Source organism: Nilaparvata lugens, chromosome 10 (genome assembly GCF_014356525.2).
Source record: "Nilaparvata lugens isolate BPH chromosome 10, ASM1435652v1, whole genome shotgun sequence".
Classification (NCBI taxonomy): domain Eukaryota; kingdom Metazoa; phylum Arthropoda; class Insecta; order Hemiptera; family Delphacidae; genus Nilaparvata; species Nilaparvata lugens.
The window spans coordinates 5,140,412-5,165,419 of NC_052513.1; the positions used below are offsets into that span (position 1 = coordinate 5,140,412).

General features: G+C 36.2%; 1 protein-coding gene across 4 annotated transcripts in view; it reads left to right on the top strand.

Moving 5' to 3' along the window:
• The window catches only part of LOC111052563 (multiple inositol polyphosphate phosphatase 1), a 40,278-nt gene that overhangs the window by 13,436 nt on the left and 1,834 nt on the right, over window positions 1-25,008 (top strand). Inside the window, exons 5-9 of one of the 4 annotated variants that reach the window (XM_039436136.1) lie at window positions 11,473-11,620; window positions 16,238-16,338; window positions 18,245-18,354; window positions 19,078-19,269; window positions 24,339-24,533. In XM_039436136.1, the coding sequence (XP_039292070.1) occupies window positions 11,473-11,620; window positions 16,238-16,338; window positions 18,245-18,354; window positions 19,078-19,269; window positions 24,339-24,489 (702 nt within the window). In that variant the 3' untranslated portion in view covers window positions 24,490-24,533. The remainder of the gene's footprint in view (window positions 1-11,472; window positions 11,621-16,237; window positions 16,339-18,244; window positions 18,355-19,077; window positions 19,270-24,338; window positions 24,534-25,008) is intronic. The other 3 variants (XM_022339289.2, XM_039436137.1, XM_022339288.2) reach the window with 3 other exon arrangements.

Here is a 25,008-nt window from a genome sequence, read left to right on the forward strand (position 1 = left end):
AACTTATAGACCGAACAGGTTTTTATTGGTAGAATTTTGTATTGACTGGAAGTCTAAGTACCAGTATTAAAATAATATATTTATGAATTTGAAACTCACCATTGTGAATGTTAGCAAAGCCTGTGATAATTATTCAGATTTTAGGAATAGATTATTTAAGTGAATTATAGAGATATTGAATATTTATGCGTATCTGTTTTATGGGAATATATTTTGTGTTTTATGTCAGCATACAAACTTATAGAATTTTTTATTATATCCCAACTCATCTCGTGTTATATAGTTTGAATTGTTTTGGTACCAACAAATATTTAGCAGCACTTAAAATCATTGAATCAAATAATATTAACCTTATTCAAAGCACTCAATATTTATCATCCTTTGATGATATTCATTCTATCAGCCAGAACAAGTATATTAAGAAATTATATTAATAAGGTTCCAGTTATATCATATAAGGATCCAGAGAGCTTCAAGAACTGGCGTTGTAAGTTCTAAGGAATTTTGAAAGGGTATATTGGTGAATACTTGTATTCACGACGAGCGTTTTAAGAATCAACTAGAAACAACTATAGTTGGTCCTGATTATTCTCTAGTGGTACATGGTTACTGATAATCAGTCATCAAATATTCTTTTAATTTCTTACTGGTATTCTTCAAGAACTTCATAGAAGCAGCGGTAAGAATTACCAATCACCGGTCACTGAACCTTATGGTGATTATTTGTATTTATGAAATTCATGTTTCTACCACTGAGCTAGAGCTGAGGTTTGAACCCAGTAATTTTGCGAGCCGGAAGGCCTTAATTTTTTGTGAATTTATTCGCAAAAGAGGGAATTTAGAGACTGCTCTTATAAATACCAGAAACATCGTATTAACTGTGAAGGAATTACATTAACAACTTCACACAATGGCACCCAACCAGTGGAGCGTGATGAAAAGCTTACCTACTCAATCTCACTATCAATGATTAATGAAATTATTGATAAACCTGAAAACTGCAAGAAGCATAATCTGAAGTTGATTCAACAAGATATATCTGATAATCTATTGTAAGTTTCTGGCTAAAATAATTGAGTTGCTCTTCAAATTAAAATTTTTCAAGCTGCATAAATACAGACAAACTATATCACACGAGTCTGATAACATAATTCTCATAATAGAGGAAAAATTGGATGGAAATTTCCATAAAAGTTATAGTAAGATTTTGATTTTGATTTTTGAATCTAGACATTGTATGCTGACCAGGGCTATAGGTTATTTGAGGCATCACAATACTGTTGTTAGTAAGGAAGATAAGACCCTAACTAAAATTTTAAGAACCATATTAGTGTAATTTGTAAGCCATACCTGTCCATTGATGTCCGTTTAGTAATATATGTACATGACACTTGAAACTTCAACACAACACAATTTTATCCAGAATAGGCACTATCACTGAATTCATTTTGATATTTCTGAAATTTGGCAACACACTTGGCACTTTATTCGAAGTAATCCATAATAACGTCACCATGAACCAGTCGCCAGCTAACTCACAAATTTCCTACTTCAGCGACCACCCCAAAATTATGTAGCTACGACACCGGCCACTCAACAACCCAGGACAATGCAGCGGAGACCCCACGAGAGAGAGAGGGAGGCAGCATATGCTCCATCAATTTCGACCCGCAAAACTTGGCCCAATTGTCTTCTACGAAGATCGATAATGTCGTTGACGCGATTAATTCCGATGAGAGTCCGGCTGAGGGAGATGAGGGAGTGAGGGCGTCCAACTCGGTGCCGGCGTCTCCGCAGATCGCTCCAAGTGTCGCCGAGGGAACAGAGAGTGCCGCCACCCAATCGCCACCTGACATGACCAGTCAACCACCACCCGCCGCCACCAACCTGGAAAAACGCAATATTACCTTAGACTCTTCAGTTGGCTGTGTTACAAATCACCTAATGAATGATTCCTCGAGTGAGTTTAAACTCATGATCAACCAAGCCATGGCAGAGTTGATGAAAGAGATAAAAGCAAGCCAGGATAAAGGGGAAGAAAATACCAAAATCATACAAAAAGATGTCAAAGCTGTACAAGGAAGTGTGGAAAAATGGAAGAGAAAGTTGAGGGAAAATTCTCTGAATTCAAGGAAGAAATGAAAAATATGATAGACATTAAAATAGATACGCAATCTACAATCATCAAAAAATTAGAGACCCGGATAGATGACGTCACCTGTCAGATAAACGAACGGTTGGATGACGTACCAAAGGAAGTTAAAAAACAGGTGGACGTATTGAGTAAGGAGCTGGGCACCGCTATCATGGGAACTGTCATGGGAAAGGTGTTAGAAAATAAGGGCGAGATAGAGTCGAAAGTGGAGGAAAATAATAAGAAAATAATAGAGATAGTCAAGGAACAAAGTAACGTGCAGGCATGTATGGCAAATTTAGCGGAGGAAGGGGTAAAATCAAGTGAGAGATACGGCATGTTGGAGAATGCTATAGGCGGACAGCAATTGAAGCTAACCGGATTATATGATGAAATGAATGCAAATAAGAAAATTATGAATGATAAATGGATCGCAAATGAAGAACGAGTCTCCAGAATAGAGACACGTATAGAAAATATCCCAGTCAGTCGAGTGCAGTATACACCGAATGAAGCAGTAAACGGCACTCAACTTTTTCAAAGTCTTGGAAAATTGATAATTCCTACCGTCATATGCAACCCCGACCATTCATAGATCAAATAAAAGCTATTCAGGAACTGATACCCACCTCTTGGTTAGTATGGCGTTTCCAACTGTCCAGTCTATTACTCGGCGAGCCACTGATGTTTTTCCAGAGCCGGATGCGAGACATCAATAGCCTGGAGGACTTCATCTCCCAATTCCTGCAGCAGTATTGGAGCAAACGTAAGCAGATGGACGCACTATCAGAGATCATATCGTGCACATATGATAATAGAGGCAGACAGTCATATACTGAATTTGTAGCTAAGATGATGTGTAAGAATTCGCAACTAGACGAATCTTTAGCGGATACATCATTAGCAAATATATTAACAAAAAAGCTTCCTTACAATGTTCGCATGACACTAGCAGTATCTTCGATTTCCAGTTGCAAAGAATTAATGGAACATTTACACTGTATCCAATCTGTTACTTCTGAATCCAGTCAGGTAAACGACCGTACAGGAGATTTCAATCATTCTCATCATAATAGCAACAGCGTCAGGAAAAATTATAATGGTGAGAATCAAATGTCAAATGTCGGAGCAAACACTCGATATCAAAAATACCCTGAAAATACTAGCAGAGGTCAATCGTTTGAAAACAGTTCTAGAAATAAATCTCAATATTACAATAATAAACAACAGGATAGAGGAGCATATTATGATGGCAGAGATCGCTTGAATGGGAACAATTACAAACGAGATGGAGATCGTAAGAATCAAGGTGAAACGCATCAAAATCATAACCGGACAAATACATCTTACACAGTAGCACATACAACAAAAGCAACCCAAAATCAACATGCAAATAACCCACCACCAAATCAAGAAATAAGCACTTCTAAAACTACATGACTATATGATACCCCCAAAGCAAAGGATAATTATTCATCTACCAAATTAGAGGAACAAGCCAAACCTCTCCACATAGACACCACTTTCCGGGACGATCAGCGTGAAACACTCTTAGAAAACCCTGACGACACCGATGTGACATCAGACGGCCAGCTACAAACTTATATCGAATGCAAATTGTATGGGACTAAACTACAAGCCCTGATTGACAGTGGCTCGCAATGCTGTTTATTACAAGAGGATATGTTTTCGAACATCAAAGATAAACATGCAATAGCTATACTACCCCTTACCAATGTATACATTTCCGGTATTAATCCTGGCAGAAGAATAAGAGTAACCACTCAATGTCTCTTAGAAGTGGAAATAGAGGGAGTTATATTTGAATATACTTTCCTGGTGTTGCCAGTCAAAGGTCCATCAATGATAATAGGCGCTGATTTCTTACAGTATTTCCGAACCTGTTTGAATTTCCGTACATTGAAATTTCATGCAAGCCCTGAAACCACCACCACCGAAATTATTACACCTCTTAGTTTAAAAAGACATCCTGGAGAAAATCGGATAGTACAATTTGCATATCACATGGAAGGCGTTCCTAGGACTTGGGGTATTCATGAAATGGAAGAAACCATGGAACATTTTGAAGTGTTGAGTTTAACGACAATGGATGACGGCGTGATGGATAAAGAGATTTCCTCTGAAGAAATGTTTGAAAAATTATTGGATAGGATAAACTGTTATGCTGAATGGGATTTAGATACAAAAAACAGTGTCGCGAAGGTTTTCATTGAAAATAGAGATGTCTTCTCAGAACAGCCAGGACTAGCTAAAGATTTTGAATGCCGACTCAAAGTCAAACCTCATGAAGCCTATTACCGAAAATCTTATCCAATACCATTTACATACCGCCCGGCAGCTATAGCAGAGATAGACAGAATGTTAGAATTGGGGATTATTGAACCATCAAGCTCTCAATATAGCTTACCAATTGTTTGTGTTGCTAAGAAAGACGGTACCGTGAGATTATGTCTGGACGCACGAGCGCTTAACAGCATTTTGGAAGATGACCGTGAGAGCCCAGACCAGATAGAACAAGTACTTCAAACCTTTAGTGGGAAGAATGTATACTCTACAGTTGACCTAAGCGCCGGTTATTGGCAGATCCAGATAGCAGCAGAATCAAGAGATTATCTATCATTCTTATTCAACGGAAGAAATTACCGCTTCACTCGTCTAGCTTTTAGATTGAGGAACGCCATGGCCATATTTATTCGTTGCCTTCGTCAAGCCGTAGGAGAAGATGTCACGGATTTCTGTACACTCTACGTGGATGATGGAATTATTTCTTCAACAAATATTCAGGACCATTGTCAACACCTAGATATAATATTTCGTCGCCTCATCAGATGTGGACTCAAATTGAAATTATCAAAATGCGAATTTTTTGCACAACAAGTCAAATATTTGGGACATATCATCACCCCGGACGGCATCTCCCAGGATAGCAGTAAATTAGAAGCCATCAGAAAATTCCCTTCACCAACCAACCGAAAGCAACTACAGAAATTCATTGGATTTCTTCAATTCTATAGACGTTTCAACAGCCGTATGTCACACTACACTGCCCAATTAAGTCACGTACTATCTACCAACAAAGCATGGAAGTGGACAGAAGCAGAAGAGAAGATATTTCGAGAATTAAAAGAAGCTTTCCTTGAAATAGTTGTATTAAGTCATCCCGATATGAGCCAGCCATTTTACATAAACGTAGACGCCTCAGATTACGCCATAGGAGCAGAAATATTTCAGAAAAGTGCCGAAGGAGACAAAGGAGTACTAGCTTTTTTCAGTAAAACCCTAAATCCAGCACAAAGACGCTATTCGATTACAGAAAAGGAGTTACTAAGTATAGTAGAAGTCTGTAAAAAATACCGCACGCTGCTGTTGGGAAATAAAATTTATATCAATACCGACCATAAAGCTCTTACATTTTTTAAAACAGCTAAATTAAACCACAACAGACTGTCAAGATGGTTTCTCGCTCTTCAAGAGTTTGACCTCGATCTCACACACTTACCAGGAAAGCAAAATCAAACAGCCGATTTTCTATCCCGAGAATTAGATGCCACATACTGTAACGACACAAACCTGAAATGCTATGCAATGGAAATGGACGAAAGCATACCATATCCCGAAAATATCAAACCTCAAGTCTACAAGAATACACTAACACCCAGAAGGATTCAGAATGCGCAAAAAGAAGACCCCAAGCTATCCCAAATTTTAGAAATACTGGAGGAAGTACCATCTGAAACGCCCCACTACCTGCGACAGTACACACGATACCGTGGATTCCTATTTCACCGCACCACACCACAAGGTTATAATTGGAGAATCATAATACCTAAGGAAATAGCGGAAGAAGTGATTAAGGAAACACATGAGAGAATTGGCCACTTTGGAGTAAGAAAAACGATATGTACACTAAAAGAAGCCTGTTATCTGAAAGGTATGCACAAAAAGGTAGTCAAAGTGTTAAGAGCATGCGACTTATGTCAGAAAACAAAACATTTAAAATATCAAGTCAGAGGAGCAATGATACCTATATTGCCGACTGCCCCATTGGAATTAGTATCAGCAGACATTTATGGTCCTCTACCACTAGCACAACATGGAAAAAATATATATTCGTATTGACATGCACATTCTCTAAATACACCATGTTCTTTCCCATCGGTAAGCTAACAGGAGAAGTCCTAGCAAATTGCATAGTGAATAAGTGGACTCCGCAAGTAGGAAAACCTAAGCGCATTCTATCAGATAATGCATCATATTTTTGTAGCAAACCATGGAAAAGAATACTTGACCTGGCTGATATAAAAATATCTCGAACTTCCACATATTCTCCTAGTTCGAACCCCGTGGAACGCCGCATGGCAGAAATCTCACGATTCATGAGGGCGTACTGCGCTGAAAAACATCAAAGTTGGGTTAGATATCTACCGTTCCTGGAAGAATGTTTCAACAATTGCATCAATGAAAACACAGGATATACACCAGTAGAGGTTATTTTCGGAGAAAGAAATAAAATGTTTATTGAAAAGTTAATAGATTTCCCACCGTCAAATGCTTTAACTCATCCTAACCTAGACATCTGTCACATTGTACAACAGAGATTAGAAAGGTCAGCGACCTCACGAAAGCATTATCATGATAATAAATCCAAGCAATTTAAATACAGTGTCGGAGATGAAATACTTTTAAAAAGCCATAGATTATCCAATGCATTGGAAAAAACTACCAGAAAATTCTTCCATATTTATACTGGACCATACAAAATTGCAGCCGTAACTGAACGTAATACAGTTCAGTTGTATGAAGAAAGCAAACCAAATTTAACTTGGTGGGAAAATATTTCTAATCTCAAACCGTATTATCGAGACAATAAGCGATAAGAATATAAACAATAATATTTGGATTCATGGACCTACCTGTCAACAAATACGTACCAAACAAACACCAGGCAACACACTTATTTCGCAGACGAGTATTCATTTCGACCAGCATACCTGAAAATAAAGAAAGAACAAATTTAGAAACCATTTTTAACACCTTTCTTATTAGTGAAACAAGAGAATAAATAACTTCTAATGTTAAAAGCCAACTTACCTTCATGTAGCAGGAAGAGACATCAAGATGGCGACAAGTGATGAACCGAAGCCAACGTAAACCAGCTGTCCACTACGAAAACCAGAGTAGTCAATGCCTATTAAATCATCTAAGTTGATACCCCGAATAATAGAAGATCAAGTGTCATATAAATGTGAATTGCATGTAGAGATATTATAAAAATATTATATTATTATTATTTATGTATAAACTATTAAGAAAATCACTAAAATTATCCGCCAAATGATCAAACCGCATAGTTACCACCAAAAGCATTAATCCCAAGTCTCAATGTATTAGAGGAATAAGAAGTTCTTGTTGATAAAACCTACCAAAGATTATCCTTAAAAATATCCATTATATGAAAACAAAGCCCAATTTCTGCAAGAGAATGAAATGAAAATGTACAAGTCACTGTTCTATGTTGAGGGAGAAAATATGTTATACTCTGCAAGTCGGAGAATTACCAGTTTGTTAGGTTGGCAATGATTTTGCACCAACGTTCAAATGTGCTTCTGGCCTGAGGGCAGAGCGTGGATTAGAAAAAAAAAAAAAAAATTTTATATTATGTATGGAGGAGGAGATAGTTTATATTGTGTATTGTGTGTAGAAGGAGATTGGCCGATGTAAGGCGTATGTATTTGAATGGAATTTATTTATTGTTGTATATGTTGTTGAATTGTTAGGAGGTAGGATTCTCAGTAGAGTTATTAGCAGACTTTGTAACATGTATGATTTCTGATCCAAAACCAACTGGATCATAAAATTTATATTATATTCTCGAATTGTCGTTTTAAATCAGAAATCAGAGGGCGTTTTGTGTCACGTGGTAATTTGAAACCACCAAATATTTTTAAATGAGCCAATGAAATGTAATAGAACTATAAAATTGGAAAGAAGGTTAGACCTATCCAAAGAGTAAATCAACTCAAATCAAGTATTATTAGCGATTAGGAGTAATAGCATTATCAACAACGATAAGAAAACATGTATTATTGTGATTTAATAATTATGAGAACCCATTGGTAAGATCAAAAAATTATAAAGCGGCATATTTATTATTGGCGGATTATAAAAAAAAAAAAAAAAATAAAATGCATGAACATTGAGGTTAGAGTTACTTGTTTACGTTATGAAAAGAATTAGTCGATCTTGGATAAATCGATAATTATCAGAACCAATACTGAACGAATCAGCTGATTATTCGATCAACCCATATGACCGGTTGAATCATATAAAATTCACTCATAAAGGATATATTAAGTATACTAAAGGAAGTCGATGTGTAGAATTACAAACAACTATTATTTCTATATAAATATTTATTATAATCCAAAAAAGCATGATAAATCAAGAGTATACAAAACTCATATAAAAACTAAATGTATTATCTATTAAAATCGTATGTTACGATTTATTTATGAATTCAATTTAAGATAAATACTCCATATATTTGTATAAAAACTTCTTTTATTTAATTTTTTCTATTATAAAGCCGAGGAAGCCCTGATTCCCAAGGCAACCAATTGTATTGAGTCTATTAAATTGAAGGCCAATCAGAGAGTAGTTTACAGAATTATTCTAGGAAGAGGCAAATTTTTCTGAAAACCTTTTTTCTTCTGGCTTAAGATCCCAACCCGAGAGGATGCACATGGAGTTTAGGGTTTTTTCTTCTTCCTTTTAAAAATTTTTAATGAATTATTAAGCCAAACCCTTTTTTAAATGTAATGTATGTTTGTTGAATGTTAATTGTTTGTGAACTCAGTGCTGTCAAGGAGTTCGTAATTGTAAAGATTCTCATAAAAATAGCTTTAATTCGAAAGAAACTTATAAAAATCTGGATCACGCGTTAGCCCAGCAGTGACGAAAAGGAGCCTACCCAATTAATTATTGGAAATAATTAATTCAATCCTCGAGAACATCTAGAACTTCAGTCAGTGAGTGATAAGTCAAACCAAATGAGCTCATTTTTTCTACGTTCAGTGGGGTAATAATTAATAAAAAAAGCGCTATTCCTATTAATTTGAATTAAAATAAAAAGTCACCACGTGTTGAACCATATCACATAGTCCATAAGAACATTTTACAAATTTATTTAATATATGTAGGAAGCTTACTTCCATGCACAGCCCGAATTCATATAAATCCCTGAGATCTCATGTTTGAATATTAACTTATTAATTATTAAATTTGTTAATTGAATCAAGTATATCATATCAAACTTATAGACCGAACAGGTTTTTATTGGTAGAATTTTGTATTGACTGGAAGTCTAAGTACCAGTATTAAAAATAATATATTTATGAATTTGAAACTCACCATTGTGAATGTTAGCAAAGCCTGTGATAATTATTCAGATTTTAGGAATAGATTATTTAAGTGAATTATAGAGATATTGAATATTTATGCGTATCTGTTTTATGGGAATATATTTTGTGTTTTATGTCAGCATACAAACTTATAGAATTTTTTATTATATCCCAACTCATCTCGTGTTATATAGTTTGAATTGTTTTGGTACCAACAAATATTTAGCAGCACTTAAAATCATTGAATCAAATAATATTAACCTTATTCAAAGCACTCAATATTTATCATCCTTTGATGATATTCATTCTATCAGCCAGAACAAGTATATTAAGAAATTATATTAATAAGGTTCCAGTTATATCATATAAGGATCCAGAGAGCTTCAAGAACTGGCGTTGTAAGTTCTAAGGAATTTTGAAAGGGTATATTGGTGAATACTTGTATTCACGACGAGCGTTTTAAGAATCAACTAGAAACAACTATAGTTGGTCCTGATTATTCTCTAGTGGTACATGGTTACTGATAATCAGTCATCAAATATTCTTTTAATTTCCTTACTGGTATTCTTCAAGAACTTCATAGAAGCAGCGGTAAGAATTACCAATCACCGGTCACTGAACCTTATGGTGATTATTTGTATTTATGAAATTCATGTTTCTACCACTGAGCTAGAGCTGAGGTTTGAACCCAGTAATTTTGCGAGCCGGAAGGCCTTAATTTTTTGTGAATTTATTCGCAAAAGAGGGAATTTAGAGACTGCTCTTATAAATACCAGAAACATCGTATTAACTGTGAAGGAATTACCATTAACAACTTCACAGTGTGTGTGTGTGTGTGTGTGTGTGTGGTGTGTGTGTGTGTGTGTGTGTGTGTGTGTGTGTGTGTGTGTGTGGTGTGTGTGTGTGTGTGTGTGGTGTGTGTGTGTGTGTGTGTGTGTGTGTGTGTGTGTGTGTGTGTGTGTGTGTGTGGTGTGTGTGTGTGTGTGTGTGTGTGTGTGTGTGTGTGTGTGTGTGTGTGTGTGTGTGTGTGGTGTGTGTGGTGTGTGTGTTGTGTGTGGTGTGTGTGTGTGTGTGTGTGTGTGTGTGTGTGTGTGTGTGTGTGTGTGTGGTGTGTGTGTGTGTGTGTGTGGTGGTGTGTGTGTGTGGGTGTGTGTGTGGTGTGTGTGTGTGTGTGTGTGTGTGTGTGTGTGTGTGGTGTGTGTGTGTGTGTGTGTGTGTGGTGTGTGTGTGTGTGTGTGTGTGTGTGTGGTGTGTGTGTGTGTGTGGTGTGTGTGTGGTGTTGTGTGTGTGTGTGTTGTGTGTGGTGTGTGTGTGTGGTGTGTGTGTGGTGTGTGTGTGTGTGTGTGTGTGTGTGTGTGGTGTGTGTGTGTGTGGTGTGTGTGTGTGTGGTGTGTGTGTGGTGTGTGTGTGTGTGGTGTGGTGTGTGTGTGTGGTGTGTGTGTGGTGGTGTGTGTGTGTGTGTGGTGTGTGTGGTGTGTGTGTGTGTGTGTGTGTGTGTGTGTGTGTGTGGTGTGTGGGTGTGTGTGTGGTGTGTGTGTGTGTGTGTGTGTGTGTGTGGTGTGTGTGTGTGGTGTGTGGTGTGTGTGTGTGTGTGTGTGTGTGTGTGTGTCTAGCAGGAAGTATTTTTGTTTTGACAGGAACTAACTATAGAAGTTTATATCTTTATTTCACTGAAATGTGTTTTTTTGTCAAAATAAAAAATTATTTGATTAAGATAGAGCTAGTAGAATGCTATTATTGGTGATACATATACATTAAGGATTAAAATATATTCTGCATTGTTAATTATTATTTCTGCTTCGGAAATTCATCAATAATTATCATGAATGTGATCATTTAAATAATAAAAATATGAGATATAGAAAAGTTGATATTCACTTCACTTTACTTTATTTATGAATTGTTTTTATGTTTCAGTTTTATAAACTGTGTGACAAATGGAAAGAAGATGTAAGGAAAAGCGGAAGCAGTAAAATAGAAGCTAATAAATTCGCAAATTCGAAAGCTATGAACAAAGTCATGAACAAAATGAAGAAACGTCTGCATCTGGACTCAATAACATTTGGTAAATATGTGTTTTAATTAATTCGCGATCTTAATGGTTCTAATACAAATCCTCAGTCTAATCAATGTCTTGCACATCTGTATTATTTTTTAGCTTTTTACAAATATTTTTTGAATTTCTTTCTAATAACTTCATAGTTTAAACATAGTTAACTTCATACATGAACATGAGATATGGTTTATTCTGTTTTCTGAATTATATTTCCTGTGTCGATGTGGTTTTACTAATTAGGCTCAACTCACACTTACAAGACTCAGGTCGAGAAGAGACTCGACTCTAGTCAAGAGCTTGTGTTTTCAAATGGTGACGTCGCGGAGACTAGAATCGACTGTTCTGAGTGTCACCATTTGTAAACACATGCTCTCGACTAGAGTCGAGTCTCTTCTTGACCTGAGTCGCGTAAGTGTGAGTTGAGCCTTAAGGTGTGTACAGATATACGCGCCTCCAACACGCTCCCCGCACGCTCCGCAATCGCTCCGATCATGAACGTTACGCGAGATGTTACGCAAGGGTTCGATTGAGATTCGAAATATTTTCGAAGGATGATTGATCCGCTCTTTTCTTATTGTTGACTTCGCTACAACCTAACCTCACAAATGTGAAACTCTCAATCCAGCTGATCGGGTGACAAAACTGAATAAAATATTCTGACAGGGGTTTGCTGGGTAGCCTAATAATACATTATGCTTATATATAATGAATACTATGATTATTTCATTTATTTTAATGTTTTATGATAAAAGTTAATGTCTGTCAATGTTTCAAAAGGTGAAAGGCATGGTTGGGAGTTCGGCTTCTTCCTTCTAAATGATTGTAAAATCTGACAAAGCATTTATTGTAACGGTTCCACTTGTTACTCGTTCCGCTACTACGTAGACATCATGTCGTCATTTTCCGTCTGCGCTGTCCGGTGACGTCACAGTCACGGTTCTACGGCACTGCTATAATCAAGTTGGTTTTCTATATTATTCGTCGTGTTATTTGTTGTTTCAATTTTAATATTTGTACTATTCGATTTTTTGGAATTTATTTTGTCTTTAGGCATCTTACTTTCTAGATATTTGCTACTTTTTCACCAAACGTTTGTAAACGTTTTACGTACATTTCAAACACATCCGGCATGTCCCTTTTTCAGCCGAGCATTAGCGGTTTCCTTGTCTTTTGATCAAGTATAGTCGGAGAGTGCACTTCGCTCCCAGTCTAAACTTTTCATCCATATTCATCTGATCTTCGGAACGTTTTTAAAAAGTGAATTATTCCTTCAAATTAACTCGTTTATTCTATTCTTCAATTGTGATTCAGTTATTCATCGATTTCTTCACTTATTTACGCTGATAAACTTTGTCAAGATCGCAACCTCGTGTGGGCGTTTATTGCCATTCTTCTGATCTATGGAACGTTTTTAAAAAAAGTGAATTATTCTTTCAAATTAATTCGTTTATTCTATTCTTCAATTGTGATTCAATTATTCATCGATTTCTTCACATATTTATGCTGATAAACTTTGTCAAGATCACAACCTCGTGTGGGCGTCTATTGCCATTCTTCTAACAATTGGCTCCACCTCTTGAAACTCAAACTTTCAAGTTCATCATCTCTACTGTTTGGAAATCAATCTAAAAATTCCACAACTTGAAAGTCGGATTATTCGTTTGGAATTCTACATGCTCCTGCTCACATTTCCACTGGGGGATTTGCCTGCTGTGGTGGACGCTTCCATTCTTGTCATCGCATGGCCAGATCACATTGTCACTTGCTGATGTCCTGTTCTTTTGGGTACTGCGGATTCCTTGCCTGGCTGCATCTCTTCTTCAAAATTTTATTCAGGTTACGTAAATCGTTCTATTCAACTTTCATTTACGCATGTATTACATAATTGTTCATAAAATGCTACAGCGTTTCGATAATGGACCACGCTCTCTATTTCTAAGTCAAACAGTTTTTTGTGCATTTATATAATTTTTGTAGCTATCATTCAACCTTTTCGGCAATTAAAAACATTTAATTGTCCATACATTTGGTAATCGAGCCTATTTTCATGAATTCAATATATTACAGTGCATGTCTCATTGAGAGCACTGTCCTACATAATGTCAAGGTTATAATATGTACTTCATTCAATTTTGATAGCTACCCTTGGCTTTACAAGCGTATTAATATCGACCAAGACATGCAATTTTGTTGATAGCTACCCTTGGCTTTACAAGCGTACTAATGTCGACCAAGACATTCAATTTTGTTGATAGCTACCCTTGGCTTTACAAGCGTACTAATGTCGACCAAGACATGCAATTTTGTTGATAGCTACCCTTGGCTTTACAAGCGTACTAATGTCGACCAAGACATGCAATTTTGTTAATAGCTACCCTTAGCTCTTAAGTGTCAATTTAAGGCCACCGACGCCTATTAATTGTTCTATTGATGTCTATCTTGACATTCAATTCACTGAAGGCCCATGTCGCCTGTATTTAACTTGGACAATCTTTACATTGTATTTAATAGCTACCCTTAGCTCTTAAGTGTCATTTTAAGGCCACTGACGCCTATTAATTGTTCTATTAATGTCTAGCTTGACATTTAATTTACTGAAGGCCTATGCCGCCTATATTAATGTATTCTATATTAGTAATTATTTCACTGTATTGATAGCTACGCTTGGCTTGCAAGCACATTCACATATTTGAGTTGTTCAATTGATGTCTAACTTGACATTTAATTCACTGAAGGCCTATGCCGCCTATATTAATGTATTCTATTTGTTGAGCACTATCTACAGCTTATTGTAATTTATTACTATTCCTTTTGTAAATCATTAAGATTGAATTTTGCAGCAATAACTTTTTCATTATAGCACTCAATTTATATTCGCAATTCAGGTATCATTAATAATATCTTTTCGATTATTGTCAGGCTTCAATGGTCATTAATGTCATTGATCTAATTTCATTTAAATTTTGTATTTCTCTAACGTTTTTTATTACATGTTGTAATTGTCCCAAGATTTTTCGATTCAATCTACTTAGCCTACACTTGTTTTTGTATGTGGCCATCTGCCTATTATTTTATTATTATTAAATCTCATCTTGTTGACTCATTTGGTCTTTTATTGGCGTACTTACCACACTTCAAGCTATCAGTATTTTTATGCACAGAATTCAAAGATTTATTTGTAGGTATTAATAACAACTATCATTCACAGTCCACTGCCCTGACTTTGGATTCTGTCAATGATAATATGCCGGTACCTATTGTTATGAATGCTTTTATAACTTTATATTATTTAATTTTATAATTAATTATTAATTTTGATAATTTTGTTTGCTAACACAGAGATCGTAACTATTAACAAACATTACAAACAAACACGTTGACCACGCATGCGCATCTATTAGCTAGTTCGACCTAGGAGCTTGCCAAGCTCGACCTCTGTTACACGCTCTTCTCGCGTTCCACTCTTGCTCCCCGGTCGATCATCAGTCGCTCTGCTCGAGTGACGTTCGATTGCGGAGCAGAGCGAAAGTCTGTACGCACCTTTAGAGTTCCACTAGACATATTATACCTATTTGAGTCCCATTTTGTCTATCGGTTTCATAAAATTTGATGTCTCTTCGAAATTAGTTTACTCAGCTGCTGTGAATTCAAATGCTATTTGAAGTTGCCAACTAACTTATTATGTATTCAAATACACTGTGCTCCAAACTAGTTTATCTAGCTTATCAATTAAAACATAAGTCTACATTTTTCATGAGCATGTTACAATATTCTCAAAGATTCTACCAATAGAATAAATCTTCGGTCTGTTCAAATTTCAATATTGATTCTAGATTATGCTGCTGCATGAATTTATTTTATAACTGAATCCTCCTATTCTACTATCTTACTACTTATCAAAATAAAATAACAGCCAAATTATATCCAGGCAAAGTGCATGCAAACTACACATTGCATTGATCTATCTGTTGCATTAATTTATATGATTGATCTATCATTGCATTAATCTATTTGTAAGTTTTGAAATTAGCATCAAAAAAGGGTATAAGTGAGATTAAACTGGACACAAACGATTGTATCTGTTTTAACTTGATCAATGCATCCAAACTGATGAACATATTGTTCTGAAATGATTTATTTGAGAATTTTACTCAGTAATCAATGCATTCGCAACTATTGCATACAGATCTCGCATCAATTGTTTATTGTTGGGTTTCATTAATAACTTACTTATTCTCAGGTCCGGTTGTGCAAAAGCCAGTTAAATTTTAACTGTGATTAACTTTACGAGAACCAATCAGAGAAGGCTTTTTTGAAAAGATGGCTTCTCTGACTGGTTCTCGCTGAATTAATCACGGTTAACACTTTACAGGCTTTTGTGCAACCGGCATCGGTCCATTAGTCTTCCAACCCTGGATTCAACACAAACATTAATTTTTAACTGAATCATTTTTTTTATTATACTGTATTTAAAAAATTATTCCGACCTCTATGATTGGTATTGCGGTGGTTAATTTGTGAGGGAGGAAATTGTTATTTGCTGAATGTAGTCGATAATCAATATAAATCGAAAATGACTCAATCAAATGACTTTCAAATAAAGTTTTCAATAATTTATGGTTTCAGATGAGTTGTCTACAATGTACCAAGTATGTGGCTTTGAAACAGCTGCTAATCGCACCCACATATCTCCTTGGTGTAGAGTTTTCGACGATGAAGATATAGAGGTATGTTCAAAGTTTCTAAGTAGGTTTTCCACATATTTCTCACCACTTTTCATAGAATCCAGTTAATGAAAAAAAAATATATATAAGATAAAAATAAATTAAAGTTTTTAATCAGATTGGTCGTTTTCACACTTCCGATTTCTCGCCGAAACGACAGTTAGGGCGCGCCCAGTCAATGTGTTCAAAAACTCATAATCAAAGTGGATCATTGGAAGGAGCTTCTATTAGTTAGACTCTAACTGTTAGATGATTTCTTGATAAAAGTTAATGGATTCGTCTGGAATATGACACTGCCAACAGTTTACTATGACCCGGTTGCGCAAAAGCCGGTTAAATTTTAATCGTGATTAATTTCACTGATAGGTTCTCGTGAAATTAATCACGATTTCGCGCAACGGGCACTATGTTTTAAAATTATTCAACACGACATCTGCAGTAAGACCTGGCCTTTATCACGATATTGGATATTTGTACAATACAGAATAGAAAGCTCTATGATCGAAGATGGAGCCTGCTTCAACTGCCCATGCCTGACTGCTGTATTCCTAATTATAAAACTACGCCTTGCTAGGCTCTTGACTCAAATATCTAGCAAAAACTCAGCTAATTGATCTAATGTTATTGCTATGCACAGTTGCGTCTTGATGCTGTGGAAGGGGTAAATCGGTCTAGGGATCAACTTGTGAGACCGTGACTGGAAATGAATGAAAAGTACTCTTTCATGTATGGTTTGAATTGGAGTATTAATATTTGCACTATACAGTCCAGACACGGAACAGCGAAGGCTTGAAAATTACGTGGAATGCTGTGTCTGATACTTTAGGGGTCTGTCTGTTGCCGGTAGATGAGAATTAGAATTTGGAGATACATTGACTCTGTTGGTGTTTTTTGGCTTAGTTCAAAGTTCATTCAACAGTACCATCTGTTTATTTCATCAGTGAGGTAGACTTTACTTTGAGTGCGCCAGTGCTCACTTATGTCGATATTAAAATATCGATAGTATTGGGTTAGGCTAGGCGCTCACCAGTTAGTCAAGATAAGATAAGACATGATCTGACAAGTCACAATACTTCACTTTTTTGCAACTCACACTGATTAGTATATATATATATATATATATATATATATATATTATATATATATATATTATATATATATATATATATATATATAAGCGAGTCTATTTTACAGCTCCAGCCGTTTCTCGCATCCCATCTGCCATTTATTGCGATTATTCCAGTCTCCCTGGACCAGATTTCTATTCCTCATACACGTATACACCTGTTTGTTCCACAGTTCGGGCGGTCTACCTCTCCTTCTTTTTCCAGGTGGATCCCAATTCAGTATCTTTTTGGGCCACCTCTCATCTCTAAACGTGTCTGATCATCTCTTGTCTTGAGTAACTGGTGTGCGGCTAGCCTAGGGCTAGGCGCATTCCAGTTAGTCAAGACAAGGCAAGACATGATCAGACACGTTTAGTCACAATACTTCACATAGTTGCTTATGATGACATGTCTAATTGCAATGACTAATCAGTGTGTGTTGCGTCATAAGCAGCAATGTGAAGTATTTTGACTAATCGTGTCTGATCATGTCTTGTCTTGTCTTGACTAACAAGTGTGAGCCTAGCCTAACAGTGTATTTTGATTCAGTTCTAGTTATTAGTTGCTTCAGGTTTATTTCGACTTTCCAGTATTTATTATTTTTAATACTGGTGCGCTCATAATAAAGTGTCCCCCCATCAGTGTTGAAGGATAACTTTAAAAAATACAAAAATGTTTTTAGGTGAGATCTATTTCTGAAAGAAATGAGTATAGAGTATACAAGTAAGTATGAGTGTACTAAATCTTTTTGTATTTTATTCAAACTCATATCATTTTCTAATAAATGTGTTCGTATTTAAAAGGTGCTGGAATACTCTGAAGATTTGAAATACTATTGGAGAGATGGACATGGGTTCGATTTGAACCACGAGCAGGCATGTATTTCCTATCAAGACATGGTTGCACATTTCCAGTAAGTATCACTCAGATATCATACCATTTTTAGTATCAAATAAAAATAAATTACTAGAAATATCTGCTTTTATTCTATCCTGAAATATTTTTTATAATGCTCACGAGTTATAATTTGACAATAAATAAACTACATATGGAAATAAATTGGAAGTTGCATTTGCTCAAATGATAATTAATGAATAATATTATTATTAAACGAAAATCCCAATTAAATACTGTAAATCACGCCGAAGACTAATGCTTCTGCAAATATTGACAACAGGGTTAACAGCTGGATGGAAATTCGATGAGCGCTACTATACAAAAATTATTTGTCAGCCCGGGAAACGAACCCAGTACCTCCTAATTGCCGGTCAGGAATGCTTACCCTTACACCAAACTGACAATCACTGGATAGCAGCGCTCATTTAATACAAAGCTGGGCTGACAAATGATTTTTGTATAGTAGCGCTCATCGAATTTCCATCTAGCTGTTTACCCTGTTGTCAATATTTGCAGTAGCAGAAGTCTTCGGGGTGATTTACATCATTTAATTGGGATTTTCGTTTAATAATAATTAATGAATAAACTGTTCAATTCATTTGAAAAAACTTTGAAACACATCCAATTATCGTTTAATCAACTTGAATTTCGTTGTTTACATACTTTTGGAATCTTCTTGACAATTCTCGAGCTAATTTAAATCAAATCAAGTTTTAATTTCAGTTGTTTATGTCAACAGGAGTGACGAACCAACAAAATCGGTATTTTATTTCTCACATTCTGGAACTTTATTGAAGATGTTGTCCTATTTGAATCTCTACGAAGACGAATTGCCCCTACTATCCGATAACTTTGATAAGCAATCGAATCGGTTGTGGAGAGTATCACAAATTGATGCGTTCGGCACAAATATTGCTTTTGTACTGTATCGGTGAGTAAGCTTTTGATTTTATCAGATCTACTTTCAAAAATAACTTGTACAATCTGGAAACTGTAAATTGTTTTCAAAAATCAGATATGTGTTGGCTACAGACTGATTAACAAGCTAACGTTCTGTAGTTATGTTCAAATTAGAAGTTGACGGAATCTTACCACTTTTTATACAATTGGTTACACAATTCATACTAAATTATATTAATTTTGACAAGATAATAGTAAATAGCAAGTAGGTTCTTAGTAGAGATTTATCTGGTAATTCAGGTTTTGTTTCGCTCTCAGCTAGGTACTCTTTCTCAGGTTTCATTTCATGTATTCATCATCTCTCTATTGAAACATTCATTAAATCATCACGAATAGAAACGTTTGTTCTGTATTACCATTCATTCATCCCGATCCCCTCATCATCACCTGGGATTAAAAAACTCGTAGAGAGTTGCCTTTGAAAAAATATATATTTTCAATTTCACTGATTAATACCAATAAAACAATAGCGCAAGTAGATATCCCATGGCATAAGGTGTTTATGTCGCAACTTTTACTGTTATCTCAAGCCGATTACTGTCGATTTTTACTGTTTTGATCGGGGAAGAGTGTATGAACAGCACAATATGAGAGACTACCAGCGTCATAAAGCTTCACAGGAAAGTTATCAGCTTGAGATAACAGTAAAAGTAGCGACATAAACGCCCTATACCATGGGATATCTACTTATGCTATTGTTTCTCCATGTTAATACACATTCTTATGATATAATTGCTTGAGACTTAATACACCCCAGTACGTCACCAAAGATTGAGACTATTATTATGACATTGTTTGACACTATTTAACAAGTTTACGGATTAATAATAAACATGTTATTTCTTATAGATTATAAATTATCGTATCATAAATTATAATTTTCGTTAATTTTTGTACTTTTGCATGTCTTTCTTGGAATGAAATCGGCTGACTCATAGATCAATCAAATTGCAGGTAATAGTGAACCTTGAGTCAGTTCTTCATGATTACCTTTCATAAGTCAGTTCTTCATGATTACCTTTCATAATTCAGCTCTTCATGATTACCTTCCATGCTCTTCATGATTACCTTTCATGCTCTTCATGATTACCTTTCATGCTCTTCATGATTACCTTTCATGCTCTTCATGATTACCTTTCATGCTCATCATGATTACCTTTCATACTCTTCATGATTACCTTTCATGCTCTTCATGATTACCTTTCATGCTCTTCATGATTACCTTTCATGCTCTTCATGTGTACCTTTCACCGTACATTTTTGTACACCAACGAATCCTGATTGCTAGTACCAATTGCTTCGACGAAGCTGCAATGTTTGTCTACGATTGAACGTTAAATTAGTGGCTCTGATATTATTGTACAGCTTTCAAAGAACTTTGAAAGAACAGTATATTTTTAGTTCAGTAGTTTTCTTTGTTTGTAAGAAATACTGTGCGATTCTTTGTGTGGGAAATAACTATTTTAATGTGCTGTTCCTATTCTTTGCGTACTAAAACCTTGCAATTTAGTTGAGTCACCAAGTGAATATGCATACTTACTTTTAATTAATATTACTTCATATTAATCAGATGTTTTGACGTTTAGAATTTTAACATGAGTACCTATAATTTGTGGATTTAAGTGAAATTTGTAATATTTTTTGTAATTGTGAAGTAAGATTTTTGTTTGGATTTGTATTTTAAAATTAATTAATCTGATAAATTCAAAATTATTGTAGTACATACATTTTTTGGAGTCAAAATAGTGTGTGAATTAAGTTATCATTTACATAACCTCTAGACTGTGTATTCCAAATTAAGGTTTAAAGCAGTTCTGGGCGAATGCCTGATGTTTTTACCTGCATTGTATCTATTGTCTACTAATAAATAAATAAAAGGAAGACTTCCTACACAATTCAATGGTGTATAACCATAGAGGAAGATACTATGATATAACTATCAGCACCATAGACCTCACTCACCCAGAACTGAAGTTTTCTCTTCATATTCTTTCCACTTCATGAAGTGGAAATAATATTGGAAATAAATATTTTTTTGACTATACACTGTCACAAAGTGAATTTTTGTGACGGATGGAGAGCCGTCGTCTAGTGTAAAATTAGCGAATTTATTCTGTTTTAGAATAAGAATAGGGTCGACTTCCAGATATATCTTGTTAGACTTGTAGTAGTGTATGCCCATCATCACCATCGTCGGCAACCCTATGAATCATCAGCAGCGGATTCATCATAACCAGAAATTTCCAGATCTTGTTTACCACTCTGAGCGTTCTCGTATTTAGTATTGCAGCAGCAGCAGCCGTATCATCAAAACGATAAGCGGCTACCGAGTCGAGTCGGTATCATTCTTCTTGTAATTTCTGGTGAGAAATATTGTTTACCGGCCTGATTTAGTGTAGCAATTAGTATCATTGTCATCATTAGCTGCACCCTTAGCATCAGCACTAGTGGATTCAAACCCTGTCACATGACCAGTGGCGTGATCGTCTTTTCAGACTCCCATTGGTCGGCAATCTCTTTTCCCCCGGCCTCCTAATTTTCAGCGACCCGGTGCTGCTTCAAGAAGACCTGGGAGAGAAGCAGTTGTTCGGTGAACGGGTTTGTGTACGGCTGCGTTCCGAGCGGCGCTCCTAATAGTGGTGTACTAGAGGGTTAATATTCTATTCTGTATCTTAGTGAATGGAATATTGTATGTCGAATTGCCGACTGTTTGAAGGTGGATTTTCCTGGGGGATTCTCTGTCCTTGTAGGTTTCATTTAGGGCAGTTGTTCGGTGGTTGAGCGTGAGATCGGGTCGCGAATCTCCTCTCCTTACGACGTTCCCGATACTAATTATTATTCTATTTTGTGTTGACATAGAATATTGTAGGACGAGTTCCGGGCAACTCGGAGTTAGAATTCCCCTGTGGGTTTGTCTTTCTTGTCGGCTTTTTTTCCCGAATTCGTATCACTGGGGGTGAACGTGTTATCCTTGGTTTGAAACCTGTAAGGGATCTCAAGTTTGTGCTACAAATAGTTGAGTGGGAAATTTAGCTAGGCTCTTATAGCGGATTATTTTTGAGTACTTAATTTATAAGCCTCGACTCTGTCGCTTCACGACGTTTTTAATTATAATACGGGAAGTGGGAATCGGTTCGCTATTCTCCGTATCAGTATCCACGTCGATTCAGGTAATTGTATGTCAGGACTGGTAGTCCGTATATTTTTCCTTCTCTGTAGTAAGGTGGCCTTTAGTTTAAAGAGTAATTTTTCTCCATTGAATTTTTATTCTTGAAGGGAAATCCCTGTCCTTTTTAAGAATAGTTTTTCTCAATTAATTTTTATTCTTGTGGGAAAATCCCTGTTCCTTTTGAGAATAGTTTTCTCGATTAATTTTTGTCCCTGCAGAGAAATTATTATCATTTATAGTAAGTTTTCCTTGCTTGGTTTTCATACTATAGAGTGGCCCAGTATTTTAACTTTTCTTAGCAGTTTCTGACTTGCTGTAATACCTAGTAGGAAAATTCCAATCATTTCCTAGAGAACTCAGGTACAGGTTGAGTTCGTCCTTGTCGAAGTTGGTAGACTGCGACGTCCTTTCTCTTTCTTTCTCTCAACTTTCCCTTTACTAAAGTCCTTCTAGCTCTCAGGTACAGCTTGAGGACTTCCTCGCCGAAGTTTTTAGACTGCGGCATCCTTTCTCTTTCTTTCTCTTAATCCTTCCTGTGTTAAAATCCTTCCTGATCTCAGTTTCAGATTCGAGATCGTCCTAGTCGCGGGTTTTCAGACCCGCGAATCCTTTCTAAAATTCTTAGAAACCTGTCTTCTTTATTAGCAAATATTATTTGCTGGCTTTACCTGTGGAAAATTCACGAATTTTCCCGTGATCTCAGTTGCAAATTAGAGATCGATCTTTTGGTAGTCCTTAGACTGGCAATTACTTGGAAAAGTCTATTGAAATCTTTTCCTGAATTAGGAGTCTCTGACTCGATATTTTCCTTGTGGAAAATCCTGGAAAAATCCTTTCCTACCCTGACAACGACAGACTGTTGTCTTCCCGATATTATTCTACAGACTGTGTCTGTGAAAAATCTTTTCTATCCTCTCATAATAGTCAACATACTGACTATTAATTTAAAAGCGTTTCGGACGATTGAGAGCGATTCCCATACCCTTGAGGGCAGTCACAGATTGGCCCTTAATAACCGGCGCGCAGTCACCAGATTAGCGCGGAAATCCTGTTTAGCAGTTTCAGAATTGCTGAAAATCCTTTCGCAGCCGCAGGCTCGCGATTCAGAAATCCGACACCCGAAACCTCATCCTCCAAACTTTAATTATCATAAAATTGAAATAGGTATACTATGTTTAGCTAGCAGGTCCAGCGTGCTAAGAGCTAGAGCGAAATTCTCAGATTGCGGATTATTGAGCAGATATTTATTTGCTGTTGAGAATAATAACCTTATTGATTCTCTGTTCCCTATACCCTATACCGTATACCTCATACCCTGCACCCTATTCTCTATAGCTTACACCCTATACCGTGCCCTATTTAACCACATCTCAAATACTACTAATAACTCCATAGTTCCGTCATACCTTTACCTCATAGCTCTCACCTTAAACCCCATAGAAAAACCACATCCCGGGCTTGCAGGTACAGCTTGCTCGCCGTCAATTCGCAGTTGGTTCAGATTGCGTACTACCTTTATAAATAGAATTATTGGTAGGGATCTGATAGTCAGATCCGTCTCCTTGTGTAGGGTTATCTTAACTCCCTTAAAACCCACCCTGTATTCCAAAGGCCGAGGGCCGAATCGGCCAGCAACGGCACGGGCAAACACTCTTCCCCTGAAAGTAAAAATCTCGCGAAAGAAGCAGAGGGTAAAGAATCAGGATAGAGGGAGAAGTGTAGGTCCGGTAACTCCACCTGTCAGTACGGCTACTGACCCCGACCCATATCCGACTGTAGCTAGTCCGCGTTGTAGCAATACTTCGCAATTATTAGGAAACCTAGAGGGTGGAATAGGACATGCTAATAACACATTTGAATTCTATTCACAGATGTGGAGATGAATTGAAAGTGCTAACCTTGCATCAAGAGAAACCAGTGACGATTCCGAATTGTTCTGATGAGGATGATTTGTGTCCTCTAGACTTTTTCTTAGAGAAACTTGAAGAATGCAACTTTGAGAGTCTGTGTTCAATAAGCTGATGATTCAGTAAACCAAAGAGAGCGGTGCTTGTACATAATGTAAGGCAAGTATAATGAAATTTCGATGTTCTATTTTATATTTTTGACTTTGTTTCCCTATTGTTCTCAGAGAAGGCAATGAAAATTATGAAATAATTATCTTATAAGCTTATTTCGCACATCGCGCATTTGGAGGGTAGTATGAACACTCCGCAACGTTCTCCAAGCATAGGAAAATCAAGTTCTCAGCTTTAATAACTAATTGAACAAACAACCATGTTTTACAATTTGTCACTGCTTTAAATCATCACTGTAGTCTATACTGTATGTTTTCTTGTAATCAAGTGCTTCAAATCCATTATTTGATTTTACTCGAATTTTAATATTATTTATCAATTATTACCTCCAATACTAGAACTCTCGTACATGTTTAGGCGAGGCAGGTAGTTTGGATAATTTGAAATATTAGTCACACCTCATTTTTTAATCAAACTCAAATATCAATTGGTCAATGAGTAGATAGAATGTAGACATTAAAAA